The 17,305-nt window shown below is 42.1% G+C and overlaps 2 protein-coding genes across 3 annotated transcripts; both read left to right on the top strand.

Moving 5' to 3' along the window:
- Positions 1-2,898: 2,898 nt before the first annotated feature.
- kcnk3b (potassium channel, subfamily K, member 3b) lies at positions 2,899-4,815 on the top strand. The gene is made up of 2 exons (XM_029460951.1): positions 2,899-3,184; positions 3,875-4,815. Exons 1-2 carry the CDS (start codon positions 2,902-2,904, stop codon positions 4,753-4,755), a joined length of 1,164 nt encoding a protein of 387 aa, XP_029316811.1. The 5' UTR covers positions 2,899-2,901; the 3' UTR covers positions 4,756-4,815.
- Positions 4,816-10,192: 5,377 nt separating this feature from the next.
- marc1 (mitochondrial amidoxime reducing component 1) lies at positions 10,193-17,101 on the top strand. Of its 2 annotated transcripts, none has more exons than XM_029459927.1 (7): positions 10,193-10,521; positions 11,419-11,589; positions 12,208-12,370; positions 12,509-12,649; positions 15,835-15,896; positions 16,097-16,168; positions 16,644-17,101. In XM_029459927.1, the coding sequence occupies exons 1-7, from the start codon at positions 10,271-10,273 to the stop codon at positions 16,768-16,770; spliced, it is 987 nt and encodes a 328-aa protein (XP_029315787.1). In that variant the 5' UTR covers positions 10,193-10,270; the 3' UTR covers positions 16,771-17,101. The 2 variants fall into 2 exon arrangements, with proteins under 2 accessions (XP_029315787.1, XP_029315786.1); XM_029459926.1 differs by having other exon boundaries at positions 10,199-10,521; positions 12,506-12,649.
- Positions 17,102-17,305: the final 204 nt, after the last annotated feature.

Here is a 17,305-nt window from a genome sequence, read left to right as displayed (position 1 = left end):
TTCATTTAATAATTTTGTTTTGTTTTTAAGTCAAAATTCTCTGATTCCAGCTTCTTGAATGTGATTATTTTTCTGGTTTCTTTATGAAAGAAAACTGAAGATGTTTGAGTTGTGGACATTTGAGGACGTCAACCTAACCGACAATGAAAATAATAATAATACATTTTATTTGTAAAGTGTGCTTAAAGGTACTTAAAGGTGCTTAAAGTACTAAGGTGCTTAGAGGTGCTTAGAGGTTGCTTAAAGGTACTTAAAGGTGCTTAGAGGTGCTTAGAGGTACTTAGAAGGTGCTTAAGGTACTTAAGTGCTTAGAGCGTGCTCTTAAGAGGTACTTAGAGGTGCTTAAGGTTACTTTTAAAGGTGCTTAAGGTGCTTAAAGGGTACTTAAAGGTGCTAGAGGTACTTAAAGGTGCTTAAAGGTGCTTAGAGGTGTCTTAAAGGTTACTTAAAGGTACTTAAAGGTACTTAAAGGTTGCTTAAATGTGCTTAAAGGTACTTAAAGGTGCTTAGAGGTACTTAAAGTGCTTAGAGGTACTTAAAGGTGCTTAAAGGTGCTTAGAGGACTTAAAGGTACTTAGAGGTGCTTAAAGGTGCTAGAGGTACTTAAGGTACTTAAAGGTGCTTAAAGGTGCTTAGAGGTCCTTAAAGGTCCTTAAAGGTACTTAAAGGTGCTTAAATGTGCTAAAGGTGCTTAAAGGTGCTTTAAATGTACTTAAATGTGCTTAGAGGTGCTTAGAGGTACTTAAAGGTGCTTAGAGGTACTTAAAGGTGCTTAAAGGTACTTAAAGGTGCTTAAATGTGCTTAAAGGTACTTAAAGGTGCTTAAATGTACTTAGAGGTGCTTAAAGGTGCTTAAAGGTGCTTAAAGGTACTTAAATGTGCTTAAAGGTGCTTAGAGGTGCTTAAAGGTACTTAAAGGTGCTTAAATGTACTTAGAGGTGCTTAAAGGTGCTTAAAGGTACTTAAAATGTGCTTAAAGGCGCTTTACATGTTAAATACAGAAACGGTAAAGCAAGTGTAATAAAGTAATAAACTAGTATAATTAATGGACTAAAAGCTCGAGTCCAAAACCCAAACATATTAAATTGATAAAAACATAAATCACAGACAACATCAAATCCTCACATTTAAGAAGCTGAAACCAGAAAATATCGATAAATTACTTAAAACGATTAATCGATTATCAAAATTCTTCATTCATTTTCCATTAATAGTTTAATAACTGCGATTTATTTAACTAGTTTTAATATAATCTCACATAAAGTTAATTGGTTTTATGATTTTTACATTGGAGATACAAGAAAACCTTTTTAGATATTTTAGCTTTTACCACAATATAGTTTTACGTTCTGAATTTAAAAGCTTCCTGTTGATGTAATTTTATTATTTCAGGTGAAATGTGACAATCTGCCCCCCACCTTTAAACTCACTATTCCACTTTGTAACCCAGACAGAGGTTTTTCAAAATAAAAGTCTAGAGACACAGAAGTCTATAGCTACAACTGTGTGTATTAGTTTTATTATCAGGCAGAAGAGAAATTAAAGACTCTAATCTTTATGTTTAATATTTCATAGTGTCCTCTTCTATGCCATAAAATAATAAAACCATGCATTGTCTTTCTTTTTTATTATTATTATATAATCACACAAACTGTGGCAGCCTGCTCTCCCTGAAATGTGAACGTGCTTGATATATATTTACTCACGGAGAGCGATGGTTATCTTTAGGTTTCTAGACAACTTGTGAAGCCAGTAGAGCCAGTCTGTTTAAATAACCACTGGGCTAATATTTTATCTGTGAATGATCACGTGACTCGTGCTCATGGTTGGAGGCTGTGCTGAAGAGTGTGTCAGCTCTCAAGGAAAACGGGTTTATTTTGTCCTCGAGGAGGAAAGGTGTGTGTGTGTGTGTGTGTGCGCGTGTGTGTGTGTGCAGAGGTGGAAGAAGTACTCCGATAGATTTAACTTAAAGTAGAAGAAGCTGTTGGGGAATCTAGCGGTTACAGAAGCCACTTAGAAAAAGTAGTTTTAATAAAAAGATCAAATTGCCAACATGTGATACAAAATGATAATAACATAAAATAAACAGGTCACTTGTTCACAGGTCATACATAAACAACTTCATAATTATTTTATTCTGCAATATTAATCTGAATCTGCAAAGAAACTGAAGTTATCAAATTAATGTAGTGGAGTAAAACGTAAAATATTAGTCTTTTAAATGGTATTTAAATATTCTAGAGATAGATAATAAGTAGAAATACTCAAAGTGTTTCTTCAGTAAAAGTACAAAAGTATTAATTCTGCACTATGGCCCAGAATAATATATACTGTATTATTGTAATATAATGATGACGCATCATTGTGTTCAACACTTTAATGCTGAAGCTTTTTTTAAATACTTTATATATATAATATATATATTACCAGGGAGCTTGTGAATGTCACCAAGGTATCAATAAAGTTTATTCTAACCTGTAATAATAGATCAACTATTTCTTGATTATATATTATTATTATTTATCTGAATCTTTAAAGTTACTACGGTTATCAAACAAATGAGGAGTAAAAAGTAAAATAGTCTCATTGGAGTAGAAAGTAAAGTCCCGCAAAATGTTCCTAAATTGCTGTTTGTGCGTAAAAACTACCGGAAAGTGCGCGCGTGCCTTGAAGCTCGTACCCCTGACAGTCTGTGGGATTGCCCTGTGTTTCTATTCTGCAGAATCTAAATATAAGTGTGTGACAAATAGTCCAAATACAGTAGCAGCCCAACTGTGATGTGGGGGTGGTGCTGAGAGAACAGCTCCGTCTCCAAAAGTAAAAAAAACAAAAAGAAACCCTCTGTTGGATCCGTCAGGAGGAGCAGGAAGGACGCACGAGAGGAGTCTTTGTGTTCTTACCATGAAGAGACAAAACGCCAGGACTCTCGCGCTCATCATCAGCATCCTCACCTACCTGGTGGTCGGGGCGGCCGTGTTCGAGACCCTGGAGTCCAAGCAGGAGAAGAGCCACAAGAGGAAGCTGGACGCCAGAAAGTACGAACTCATGCGTAAATACAATTTATCCAAAGGGGACTTCGAGGAGCTGGAGTCCGTCGTCCTGCAGCTGAAACCTCACAAAGCTGGGGTGCAGTGGAAGTTTGCAGGCTCCTTTTACTTCGCCATCACTGTGATTACCACCATAGGTGAGCGGAAGTTTATTTATTAACACATTAAAAGCATGAAGCAAATGTTTTATTTAAAAGAAATATGGAGTAAATGTGTTGTTTTGTTCTTGGATCAAAGTGCTACACAATTGATGGCCAAAGACACAGTAACAGATTACAAACAAAGACAAGTCTTCTTGTTGAGTAATGTTAAATACATTGGCAGGGAAAGAATATTTAACTATTAACTTTAAATTAACGATCCATGTTCACGCGATGCTTGGAGCATAATTCGTTTGACTGGTCGAAATGTAATTTCTACTCGTGAACATATATTCGTAACATCTTAATTTAGTAGCAATACTAAATTATAAAAATACTCTGTTAAAAGTCAAAATCTACAAAAGTATTGGCATCAAATGATACTTAGCGAACAAGCTAATTATAATGAGTATATATACTGCTGCTTAATATCTCAACCATAATATATCATAGTTGATTTATATTTTTTATTAGCTAATAATCTGATTATTAACTCGTAACTAAAGCGGTCAGTAGAAAGTACAACATCGTGCTTCAGTACATTTACTTTATTACGTTGCACCGGCAGTGAAAACTAAATCCTTGCTCGTCACAGTCCGACTGATGAAATGTTAAAAGGGCGTGCTTCTCAGACGACACGTAACGTCCCGTGCACGTGTGACGTGTGAAACTGTGATGTGTCCTCAGGTTACGGCCATGCGGCGCCCAGCAGCGACTCAGGGAAAGTGTTCTGCATGTTCTACGCCCTCCTGGGGATCCCGCTCACCCTGGTCATGTTCCAGAGTCTGGGTGAGCGGATCAACACGCTGGTCAGGTACCTGCTGCATCAAGCCAAGAAGTGCCTGGGAATGCGTCACACAGCGGTGTCCATGGCCAACATGGTGACGGTGGGCTTCTTCTCCTGCTTGAGCACGCTGTGCATTGGGGCCTTGGCGTTCTCCCACTGCGAGGGGTGGAGCTTCCTCCACGCCTTTTACTACTGCTTCATCACGCTCACCACCATCGGGTTCGGGGACTACGTGGCTCTGCAGAGGGACGACGCGCTGCAGAACGACCCTCGCTACGTGGCCTTCTGCTTCGTCTACATCCTCATGGGCCTGACGGTGATCGGGGCCTTCCTGAACCTGGTGGTGCTGCGCTTCCTGACCATGAACACGGAGGACGAGCGCCGGGACGCCAAGCAGCGGGCGCTGATGTCCGTCGGTAAGCCCCGAGGAGAGGTGGCGCGTCTGCTTCCACTCTCGGCCTCGACCTCCTCCACGCCCGTAGCAGACGACTCCACAAGGGCGAAAGAGTTGAAAGGCGTCTACACCGAGGTGCTGCATTTCCAGACTATATGCTCGTGCTTGTGGTACAGGAGCAAGGAGAAGCTGCGGGGCTCCATCCCGCAGGAGCTGACCTTCTCAGACGCCTACATGCAGCAGAGCGCAAACTGTCCGCACTACATGGAGCCGGGATCGACGGGATGCGCCTGCAGTCCACGTCAGTGCTCGAGCATAAGCTCCATAGCGACGGGCCTGCACATCCTCTCTCCGTTCAGGATGTTCAAGAGACGCAGCTCCGTGTAGCCTTTCAATAAAGCTGCACAAAACGTTGATACTGCCAGAGAGCAGAGCTCACAGCAAAGACTCGACTTCAAGATGTTTGTGGTGCTATAATTTCAATAAACAGTGTGATAAGCACATAGAGTACTGTAAACAGCAAAGTCTTACTCAAATATGTGTTTGACGAAGCTCTGATGTCTTACGTTAGGCATCCTGTGTGCTTTGACGAGTCGTGCTGGAAGTGATCTGCCTGTGCACACATGCACGCGCTGCAGGGACGAGGTGTTCAGTGTACTCAGCTTGTGTACGGCCGAGCAGAACAGGTGCAGCACGCCAGGAGTTTCAGAGTCAACAGAGCAGCGGCACTAAACAATGGGCAGATAAAATAACTGACAAGAAACCTTCTAACATTTGGCTCTTGTCCAAATGTATCGGCTCCGATCGGCAGTGTTGGAAACATGACACCTGGGTGGACGCGTCCCTCGTCTGATGCTGTGACTCGTTGAAGGGAATAAAATCAACAGGGATTTGGACGTTATTATAATTTATGAACCACCAGACTCCATTGACAGAAACAGTCATTTAAACACAACAAAATAAAACTCATCAAAACCGTCTTCGTTGGTGTTTTCCAACCATCACCAGGTTTCTTAGTCGACGAACACTCGTACGATTTGTCGACTTATCGATTAGCTCATTAAATCGACATCTCTGTTTCTCCACGACCATCATGTAAAAGCATCTTTAAATCTTGTGTTTACCAAAGATGTGCTCTTACATTTCTTGGAAATAAGTCATTCAGCATAAAAAGAATAGAAATCCGAGATGACTAAAACCAAAATGGCCGATCGGTCGACTCATCGGCTCAGAGGGGTCGGCCCCGACAATGACCTCTGCTTTGAGAGTTTGAAAGAGAGACTGAATAAGTAACAGAGATAAAGAAAGAAGTAACCGTCTAATTACGCTGCTTTGAACACGCCAGGAGAATAAAAAAGACGGACTCTGTGCTGATTGAACTGAATCCACTCCTGGTTTCAGACTCTGGTCCTCATCACAACATATTCACACACATCGTGATTGTCAGAGCTGCGTTAAAGCTGCTGACACTCCCTGATAACTCAACATGACTCATGTTTTTGTGTCGCTGCCTCCGTTATTGTGACTTTCAGAGCTTCTCTGCAGCCGTCACAAACGCTGCAGCGTTATGTAACACCACAAATGGGAAAGGTTTTCTAAAAGTGTTGAGGAAAAAGTTGAAGAAATCGGAGCTTGAATGTCGAATCATTACAGAAAACCTGTAGTTAAAGCGATATATTTATTCATATGATAAATCAAGCATGGAACATCTTCTCAGCTGAGAGACGTTCCCCTCTCTCCCCTGCTCCACAGAAAAACGTCCCGCCTCTCGGTTACATCAGTTTTTATATCATTTCCGGTCTTTGACGTCTGACGTCATCACGTCACATCATACGGGGTATTCGAACGACTCTGCCAGGGGGGCGCGCTCATATTATGCATTCACAATATCCCAATTATCCCTGATATGATGAGACAGTTCTGAGTGAGTTGAGCTTTATTTGATATATATAGTACCTAACATTTCTTCACATTATCTATGTAAATACGCGTTTCAGTTATTACACAAGATAATACATTTATTTATTATATCACAAAAGTCACGATGACATATCTGTAACGCAGTAAAACTGACAGTCAGCGGCACTGACAGAGATCATACACACCAACACCCCCCCCCCACTGTTGAAATAGTTAAAGGAAATAGTTAAGGATTCTTTATTGTTACTATGCAACACGGGGTTGCACAATGAAACGCAGTTGTAGCTTATGGTGCCTTCAAATGGGGTCGTGTTTCTGAAAGCTCCGAGTTCACGACTTGCTGAAGTTGCCAAGTTCACGTTTCGGTGCATAATAACTATGATGTCATTTTGTCTCCACTCGGCTGAAGCATCGCAGGCGAACACAACACGTCAGATATTAATGATGTTTGTCTAAATCATATCTGAATCAACATAAAGTATTATGGGAGCAGTTTGGAGTGGCAGATGGGAGGAGAGCTTCTGTGTTTGGACAATAGATAACAAACTGGCTGTCAATCACAGATAATTATTCCACAATGAACTCAGTCTCTGTGATCGCTGGAAGAAAGGGTAAAACACCTCCACCCTCAGATACTGTTCCTCGTCTTTCTGTCCCTTTAGAGGCGACGTGACGTGACCACACGTTCAGTTCGTCTCTGGCAGCGGCGAATGAGATTACAGACACATTTTGGTGTCAAATTGAAAAAGGAGAAAAGTTTTTATTCCAAGTTTTTACCTGTTTGTCTCGTAAAAAGGCCTTTTGGTAAAAGACACAAGTTACGTTAGCAATGCGTTATATTTTAAAAGCTTTTTTTTCAATCTGTAGAGTAACTAAAGCTGTCAGATACATGCATACATATAAATAACAAATATTCCCTCCTGTATATCTTATGCAAGTACTGTATTAGTGTTAAACTACGTCATGTTGCACAAGCATGAACAGGTTTCTCTGTTGGAGAAGAGTTTTAAATATGACGGGACAAAGTACTGTACTTTCTATCCTAACTTGCCAGGAGATGTGTGCACAATGAAGACTTTTAATGTGTCAAAGGTTAAATTATATTGTACTATTTTGCTCTAAAACATCCATATAAAAGATTAAAAACATGGATATTGTATCCAAACTCTGTCTTTCATGTTGTTTTACTGGATGTGCTGGTGGATTATCATTTCTGTACAAAATACAAGTTCAGTGTAAGATGAGTTCCCGTGGTTCTCCCGTCGTCATGCTGTGTATCAGCCTGTGCTGTGTGGGAAAAGCCTGCTGAATGTATAGAAATGACCGTTGGGACCAGATGGTTCCCCCCCTGAATCCTGACTGAAGTCCAGTTCCGGACAACCTACAGCAGGTGAGTCACGAGCGGAGAGTATGGCACCGTGACGTCAGGATGTATATTCTTTATACCCAACTTCATGTGGTACAGCGAGCCGGGGGCGGACACACCAGCAGAGATGCTTTATGTTAGGGTGAGCAACCTGCGTTATTATCGTGAGATTATTGATACTCAACTTTCATTGCTTTTTAATTCACAATGAAAATATATTTTTTTACAATTTTAATTATTATTTTAAAAGTAAATAAGGTTAATAGAGCTTTTTTATTTTTATTTAAAACGTGAACAGATGCCCTGAATAATAAGTCAGTTGATTTGAAAAGAAAGAAGACGTATGACGTACCAACATTATTAATGTTTGTTTATTAACTGGCCTGTCATTCCTGGCCCCCGGGCAAAGCCAGTTCAGAGTTAAACGTCACCCTGGATTGATTATAATATGAATAAGAGTATTATATGAATAAAATGGTGCTATGGTGAGTCAACTAATGCATTAATCAAACTCATTTCTTCCTCCACAATCACTCTGATTTGAGTTTTGTGCGTTGAAATCAATTGTATAGTAAAGTCTTCAGAGTAAAAGTCGTATTTCAGCTTTTTTTTAAAAATATTATTAAATTATTTGTTTATGCAGATGCACTCTCCTACAAAATCACAATGTCAACAAAGTACAACCAAATAATGATCCCCTCCTATGAAGACCTATATAAATGCATAAAAACGTCAAACTGTTACTGAGACTGGATCTCGTCATCAACTTGTTTCGCTTGCCACGGCAACATCAGACCAGCTTGTAAGGCCTGGCCCTGCGCCCGCATGTGAGCGGGCCGGCAGCCATTAGATGTGCACAGAAAAGCAACAGAAGGAGTATCTATTCGACAAGTCCCTGTATTGACCCCCTGTGGCCGGAGCATCTGCTGTTTTCTACTTTGGCCATAGACCTGAGTATCTATGTCAAAGACAAAAATAGTTTCACTGAGGAGGTCAGCTGGGGCATGACGTCACTCGGTTTATTCCCTGTTTTTAGAAACTTTCATGGGCAGGTTAAAACTGAAGTCTGTCACATAGTTATGCCAATTTGGACTCACTATGTTTAATTAATTTAACTGAATTAAGTATAATTAATTATCTGTATCCCAGTTTAAGGCCCGAGCAGTAAGACCTTCATTGGGAAATACAGTTCAATGTGGAACTATTCCTTTAAGAGGATTTAATGTTTGGGTAAAGTTAAGGGGATCTATTTACCATTTGTTTGTTAAAAGACAATTCACTTTTAATTCTTGTTTGAATGCACTTATTCTAAATTGCTTTGGAAAAAATGAATGTAATGTTATGAAATGTAGTGTATAAGTAAGTGGTTTCCAAAAATATTAACTCTCCGGGGTTCTCCTTTTGATTATATATTTATTTATCTTTTCTTTTCTTTTTCTAGAAACATCATTAAAAGTCTTCAGCCATGCTAGCTGCTCTGTAAGGCTACTACACACAGCTAACATCAGCATGCTAACATCAGCATGCTAACATCATCATCAGCGTGCTAACATCAGCATGCTAACATCATCATCAGCATGCTAACATCAGCGTGCTAACATCAGCATGCTAACATCATCATCAGCATGCTAACATCAGCATGCTAACATCATCATCAGCATGCTAACATCATCATCAGCGTGCTAACATCAGCGTGCTAACATCAGCATGCTAACACACTGATGTTTAGCAGGTGTGAGCCATCTTCAGCGTCTCGTGCTAACATTAGCTCATTACTAACACAAAGTACAGCTGAGACTGATGGGAATGTTTTTCTATTTTGATATTATGTTTAGTTTGTTGCTCATGTAAAAAGTATTTTATGAGTTTGGAGGGCAGAAATGGTGGCAAACTACATCAAAGAAGCATTATAGCTAAAGATGATGCATTACAAGCAGCACCAATGGTATAAGATGGTATACACTTGGAAAAATAAAAAATAAAAACTTTTTTGCTAACATTAGGTATTTACACAGCTAAAAACATGTTTAGCATTACGAAAAGCAGTTAGCTAGGCTGTTTGCGAACGTTAGTTGATGTTAGCATAACATTTTTTACTGTTAATTCTGTTGCCAGATCTCGCGAGAGTACGTTGCTAAAACAGGCAAATCAGACAAATTGGTCTGGAATAAAGTTAATTTTCTCATGATTTGGACTTCTGAAAAATGCCATTTTAGTGTCACAATGTTCGTAATATATGTGGCTTTCTAAACCATCTCTGGCTACCTGTATATTCCAGAAGGAGGCTATAATATGGCGTTAATGAGGCTAACTGCCATAACACTTCACAAAAGAAGAAGAATCGTTACTTAAGGTCAGTTTGGTTTGCATATTCCGTTTTTTATTTATCATAGCCTGAGTTTGTCCAGTTTATTTAACTTATTTTATTTTTCATAGTTTGTAAATAGTACATGGACTGTATAAAATAGAATTTAAATAGATAAAAGATCAGTAATCCCATATTCAAACCGAAGCCCGAGGCGAGTTGCCGTTGATCGAGCGTCAGTGAACGTTACACATGGCGGCTCCTGTCACTTTAAAAGTTCAACGTCCAAGAAGAAACTCTTGAACTTCAACATGGAGCTGAAGGAGCTGGCTGTGAACGCGTTAGCTCTAAATAAGAAAGCCGCTCTTCTCATCGGCGGAGCCGGCGTTGCTGTTCTAGGATTAAGTCTCGGATATAAATACCTGCGAAAGCCAGAAAAAGTTGTTCGTGTAGGCGTCGTGTCGCAACTCCTCATTCACCCGCTGAAGTCTGGCAGAGCGCTGTCTGTGGCGCTGGCGGAGTGCCTCAAAGTCGGCTTGAAGTTTGGAGAGCTGCAGGATCGGTGAGATTTAAAGTTTAAAATAAAAACATACAGGATTGAGCAACACTGGTTATTATTATTATTATTATTATTATTGTGCAATGGTAGAAATTAGCACTTAAGATAAACCTGTATGCATTAATCAAATTCAGGTGGGAACGCAGCAACACCACACAAGAATAAAACATGCAAGTATAAATAAAAATAACCACATTAAGGGTGAACTAAAACACAGAGTAGCTCCATAATGCATATAAATATATCAGGGTGGACATTTACATATGAAATAATGACAGAAGACAATTATGAATATGAAAACATATATTATGTGCAAGTGTGCAAAGTCCAAAGTAAGTACTTTACAATCATACTACTATAATTCTAGTCCAATAACATGATATACACATTTTAATATGAGTACTTTTCTACTTTATTAGTATTTCTACATCGTGGTATCACTACTTTTACTTAAGTCTTAAGTAGCTGAGTACTTCTTCCATCACTGTTTATTTAAATCTATAGCTGCTTTGTTTTTTAACATACAAAACATGATACATTTATGAAATATAACTCATTAAAATGGACTAAAGATCCTCTACACCCACACATGTGTTTGTTTGCAGTAGTTGTAGCTGGTACAACCTGAAACAACATTATTATAAAATAGTTTAAATGATTTCTACCTTAACCTGCTGTATTAAAATGCATTTTATATTCAAACTCAGCTCATCCATAATAATCCTTTAATGTAGGCTAAAATGGAGCCATAGAAAAACATTATTGGTTTTTATTTTGTTGCACAATATTAAAAAAGATCTTGCGACTTTCATGAAAACATCTATGTTTCGTGTATGATTCCCAGATTAATGTCTGACCAGCTGGACGGGGATTTCCCGGCTCTGTTTGTTTTGCTTGCAGACACTGGCTGGTGGTCACAGAGGACGGTCACATGGTGACGGGCAGACAGCAGCCTCGTCTGGTGCTGGTGTCTCTGACCTGCGAGGGCGGCCATGTTTGTCTGAACGGCCCAAACACGGAGGAGCTGCGATTCCCCGTCAGACAGGACGACAACCCCGTCATCAACTGCAGGTTTTACATCAGCTCTGGTTTATGTCACAGTTTGTTTTACTTGTTTGTTTGTTCTTTGACTAACGTGTCAGGCATGTGTATAAACGTGTGCATACAATGCTAAGCTATTAAAATAGTGCGGTGACGAGTGAGAGTTGGACTATCATAGTTGTAAATTCAATGTTTTATTCGTGTTACAGGAATGAGTATTTTCAGACATATCTTTAAAATGATTAAAAAACAGCGGCCCCCTCCGGTAACTCTGAGGACCCCCTCGGGGTCGCAGACCTCCTGTTGAAGACCCATGGTGTGTAGAGAGGAAACATTTGTCTGCAGTTTGATTAATCAATCAAATCAATGAAACTTTAATTAATAAAGCACCTTTCAAACAAATTAAATGCACCTCAAAGTGCTTTACAAGCGAAAACTGACATGTTTAAAATGTTAATAGAATAAGATGCATCATCATGATCAAAAGTAATAATGACAATAATATAATAATAAATAAAAGGATCACAACATTATAAAACGCTACATGGAAGTTAATATGTTCAGCTCCTCATCATTAATTCATCTGTAGGTTGATGGGAACACTTGTTTGCTTTTGTTTAAATGCTTCTTGTTATTTTTGTGCTGCAGAGTGTTTGGAGCGGACATTCAGGGACGGGACTGCGGCGACGAAGTGTCCCGCTGGCTCACGGGTTGTCTGGGGGCGGAGAGAACCTTTCGCCTGGTGCACTTTGAACCTCAGATGAGGGCGAGGAGGTCGATGGAGATAGAGCCTGAGTTCCCACAGTGCGATGTAAACGAGACTAAGTGCTGGAGTCTGTATGTCTCTGATCCAGGACTCAACAATATTGTTGTTATACACCGTCCAACAAATCTAAATCAGATTCGTCTTTGGTTATTTCCTTATATATTTTCTGCGTGTATTCAGCAGGTGGCGTACTCCGATGTCGGACCTGTGATGCTGCTGTCCGAGTCCTCTGTGAAGGATCTCAGCAGCAAGCTGGAGAAGGACGTCACGGTGGAGCGTTTCCGCCCGAACATCGTCATTAGTGACTGTGAAGCGTTCGAAGAGGTGTGTTGCTCTGATTTATTTCTAATGTTTGGCATCAAAGCAAATCCTCTCTGGGAACCATCACCTTATCGTGGTGGAGAGGTTTGTGTGTCCCTATGAACCTGAGAGCTGTGTTGTCTGGAGCCTAGTGCTCCTGGTAGGGTCTCCCAAGGCAAATTGGTCTCAGGCGAGGGGCCAGACTAAGAATGGTTAAAAAATGACTTCATGAAAGAAAGGGAAAGGAAAGGAGAGACCCTGCCCGGAGGAAGCCCGGAGCCCCCGTCTGGAGCCAGGCCCAGAGGGAGGGCCCGACAGCGAGCGCCTGGTGGCCGGGTTTGCCACGGAGCCCGGTCGGGCACAGCCCGAAGAAGCTACGTGGTGCCTCCCATCCATCCATCCTGTGGGCCCACCACTCATGGAAAAAACCGCTGGGGTCGGGTGCGCTGTCACACGGGTGGCAGTGATGGTCAGGGACCTCGACGGACCAGACCCGGGCAGCAGAGGCTGGCTCTGGGGACGTGGAACTTCACCTCTCTGTGGGGGAAACGATGGAGACACCTGGAGAGGCGTGATTGGGAGGAAGGGCCTCCCTGATCTAAACCCGAACGGTCGTTTGTTGTTGGACTTCTGTGCTAGCCATGGAATGGCCATAACAAGCACCATGTTCGAACATAAGGATGCTCATAAGTGCACGTGGTACCAGAGCACCCTAGGCCAAAGGTCAATGATCGATTTTGTAATCGTATCATCTGATCTGAGGCCGCATGTTTTAGACACTCGGTTGAAGAGAGGGGCGGAGCTGTCAACTGATCACCATCTGGTGGTGAGTTGGATCAAGGGGTGGGGGAAGACTCTGGACAGACCTGGTAAACCCAAATGGGTAGTGCGGGTGAACTGGGAACGTCTGGAGGAAGCCCCTGTCCTGGGGATCTTTAACTCACACCTCCGGCGGAGCTTTTCAGCCATCCCTGTGGAGGTTGGGGGCATTGAACCTGAGTGGGCGATGTTCAAAACCTCTATTGCTGAAGCTGCGGTGATGAGCTGTGGTCTCAAGGTCTTAGGTGCCTCAAGGGGTGGTAACCCTCGAACACCGTGGTGGACCCCGGTGGTCAGGGAAGCCGTCCGACTGAAGAAGGAGTCCTTCCGGGTTATGTTATCCGGGAGGACTCCGGAAACAGTTGCAGGACTCCGGAAACAGTTGCAGGGTATCGAAGGACTTGAAGGGCGACAGCTTCTGCCGTGTCAGAAGCAAAGCAGCGGGTGTGGGAGAAGTTCGGAGAAGCTATGGAGAAGGACTTTCGGTCGGCACCAAGGTGCTTCTGGAAAACCATCCGGCACCTCAGGAGGGGGAAGCGAGGAACCATCCAAGCTGTGTACAGCAAGGGTGGGACCCTGCTGACTTCAACTGAGAAGGTTATCGGCCGCTGGAAGGAGCACTTTGAGGAACTCCTGAATCCGACTAACACGCCCTCTATGGTAGAGGCAGAGCTGGAAGCTGATGGGGATCATCGTCAATTTCCCTGATGGAAGTCACTGAGGTAGTCAAACAACTCCACAGTTGCAAAGCCGCAGGGGTTGATGAGATCCGTCCAGAAATGCTGAAGGCTTTGGGTGTTGAGGGGCTGTCTTGGTTGACACGCCTCGTCAACATGGCGTGGAAGTCTGGGACAGTGCCTAGGGGTTGGCAGACCGGGGTGGTGGTTCCCCTATTCAAAAAGGGGGACCAGAGAGTGTGTGCCAACTACAGGGGTATCACACTTCTCAGCCTCCCCGGTAAAGTCTACTCCAAGGTACTGGAAAGGAGGGTTTGGCCGGTAGTTGAACCTCTGATTGAAGAGGAACAATGCGGATACTCGACTGTAAGTCGGACTCGTTTCCAGTGAATGTTGGCCTCCGCCAGGGCTGCGCTTTATCACCAATCCTGTTCGTGATTTTCATGGATAGGATATCGAGGCGTAGTCGTGGAGGAGAGGGGTTGCAGTTCGGTGACCTGAGGATCTCATCGCTGCTCTTTGCAGATGATGTGGTCCTTATGGCATCATCGGTCTGTGACCTTCAACAGTCACTGGATCGGTTCGCAGCAGAGTGTGCAGCGGTTGGGATTAGGATCAGCACCTCTAAATCTGAGGCCATGGCTCTCAGCAGGAAACCGGTGGATTGCCTACTCCGGGTAGGGAATGAGCCATTACCCCAAGTGAAGGAGTTCAAGTATCTCTGGGTCTTGTTCGCGAGTGAGGGGACGATGGAGCGAGAGATTGGCCGGAGAATCGGAGCAGCGGGGGCGGTATTACAGTCACTTTACCGCACCGTTGTGACGAAAAGAGAGCTGAGCCAGTAGGCAAAGCTCTCAAACTACCGGTCGATCTTCGTTCCTACCCTCACCTATGGTCACGAAGGCTGGGTCATGACCGAAAGAACGAGATCACGGGTACAAGCGGCCGAAATGGGTTTTCTCAGACTGGTGGCTGGCGTCTCCCTTAGAGATAGGGTGAGAAGCTCAGCCATCCGTGAGAGACTCGGAGTAGAGCCGCTGTTCCTTTACGTTGAAAGGAGCCAGTACCGGTAGTTCGGGCATCTAGTAAGGATGCCACCTGGGCGCCTCCCTAGGGAGGTGTTCCAGGCACGTCCAGCTGAGAGGAGACCCCGGGGAAGACCCAGGACTCGGTGGAGAGACTATATCTCCTCACTGGCCTGGGAACGCCTCAGGATCCCTCAGTCGGAGCTGGAGGATGTGGCCCGGAGAAGGGAAGATTGTGGTTCCTTACTGGAGCTGCTGCCCCCGCGACCCGATCCCGGATAAGCGGTAGACGATGGATGGATGGATGGATGGCATCAAAGCAGCATACAGAGATTAGATTTTTATTGCAAATGGTCCACTTTAATCTCAGAATATATTTATTGTCTCAGAAAAAAGATTGCAATTTCCAAATTTAAAGTCGTATATGCTCCTCGTTTCCTCAGAATATCACCCCCGCCCCCGACTCTATTAATTTGTTCTCTCACTCACAATAGCCCTAATAACCACAAACGGTCTTAAACACACAAGCTCTGCGTCTCTACTCTACGAGGTTTTGTTTTGCCTTCCTGTGTGGAAAAATTATAATTTGGCCCTTTTTACTTGTGACTAATCCTTCGCCCTTTTCAGTGTGAGCAGCGTGGACTAATTTTATCTCCAACTCAAAAAACCAACTGCTTCTCTTTTTCAGGATTCGTGGGAAGAGATCCAGATTGGCAGCGTGAGACTGCAGCGCGTCATGTCATGCGGACGGTAACAGTTGATGCTTCACACAGATTTGAATCAGAATCATTTATCAACAGCAATGAATCCAAAGCAGCTTTAAATACCTGCGTACAACTTGGATTCACCTGTGAATGTCAATAGTTTGATGAGAAAATGCTTGAATGTGTCTTTGTAAGTGAGTTCAGGATCTAACGGGATGAATTACCTGAAACTCTCGTTGTTTCCAGGTGTACTTTCACCACCGTTGACCCTGAAACGGGTATAATCACCAGGAAAGAGCCTCTGGAAACACTGAAAAGGTGAAGCTTTAACTATTTTACTATTAAAGGTAATGCATGTTCAGCATCATCAGCGTCCTCCGTCAGCGTTAAATAATAATAATTTAATTTAGAGCTGCAACATGTGATTATCTTCAGTGCTGATTATTTTCTGGATTAATCGTTTGTTCTCCCAAAACCCAAAGATCTTCACTTTAACCTGCTATAAAACATATTTCCGATTGGACCTTTTAATGTCAGTAACACATTTTTTGCAGATTTATAAGTGGCTTCATTGAGTTTTTAATCATTTTTAATGTATCTTTACTTGCAATTGAACTTTTTTGGGCTGAATTCTGGAGAGTTTTTCTAATTCATGTTTAAAAACAAACGGTTGAACCTTTTTTTTAAGTTCATGCAAGTGTGATTTCTATCTTGTTCAGTCAGTTGAATTGACCTAAACGGACACTTTCCCTTCAACATTTCCTTTGAACTCTTTCTGATATTTCTCTCCCAGCTACCGTCGGTGCAAACCATCGGAGCAGCACATCTACAAGTCGGCTCCGCTGTTCGGACAGCTGCACACCGTGAAGCAGACGGGGATCCTGCAGGTCGGAGACGTCGTCTACAAGATCAGCCGCTGACCGCGGGAGTCAGAGATGTCGTGTACACACTAAATATCCCGGTGTCGCAGAGACGAATCCTCTTCAACAACAATTATCAACTTTATGTTTTATTGTCGTTCCATTTGTCTGCATCACTTTCTAACAACTGCATATTGAGTTCATTGTTATTAAATCCTGAAAGTGCACTCTGATATTAAAGAGAGAAACTGAAGTATGTTTAATATAATACTTAGCGTGTAATTAAACAGGCAGAGAAACTGCTGAGCAACCTCTGGTGTTAAAAATAGCTTTTAAATTAAATGTTAGATAAAACTTTAATTGAAATAAATAAACTGTCTAAAACACTGTTTACATTTTAATGTCTTTATATTTTAAGGCATGTTTGTAAAGTTCAGGCTGACTAAAGGAAACCCACAATAATTAATTGATGATTAAATAACACCAAGGAAAAATATAATTATTTAATTAACATTGTTTTACATCTGTAAGTAAATGTGTAATTTAGGACTTGTCTGCAGCCGTCTTCTCCTTTTAAAGGTATAATAACATTTCC

The sequence above is a fragment of the Cottoperca gobio genome, chromosome 22 (assembly GCF_900634415.1).
Source record: "Cottoperca gobio chromosome 22, fCotGob3.1, whole genome shotgun sequence".
Classification (NCBI taxonomy): domain Eukaryota; kingdom Metazoa; phylum Chordata; class Actinopteri; order Perciformes; family Bovichtidae; genus Cottoperca; species Cottoperca gobio.
This window is presented reverse-complemented; position numbering and strand designations above follow the sequence as displayed.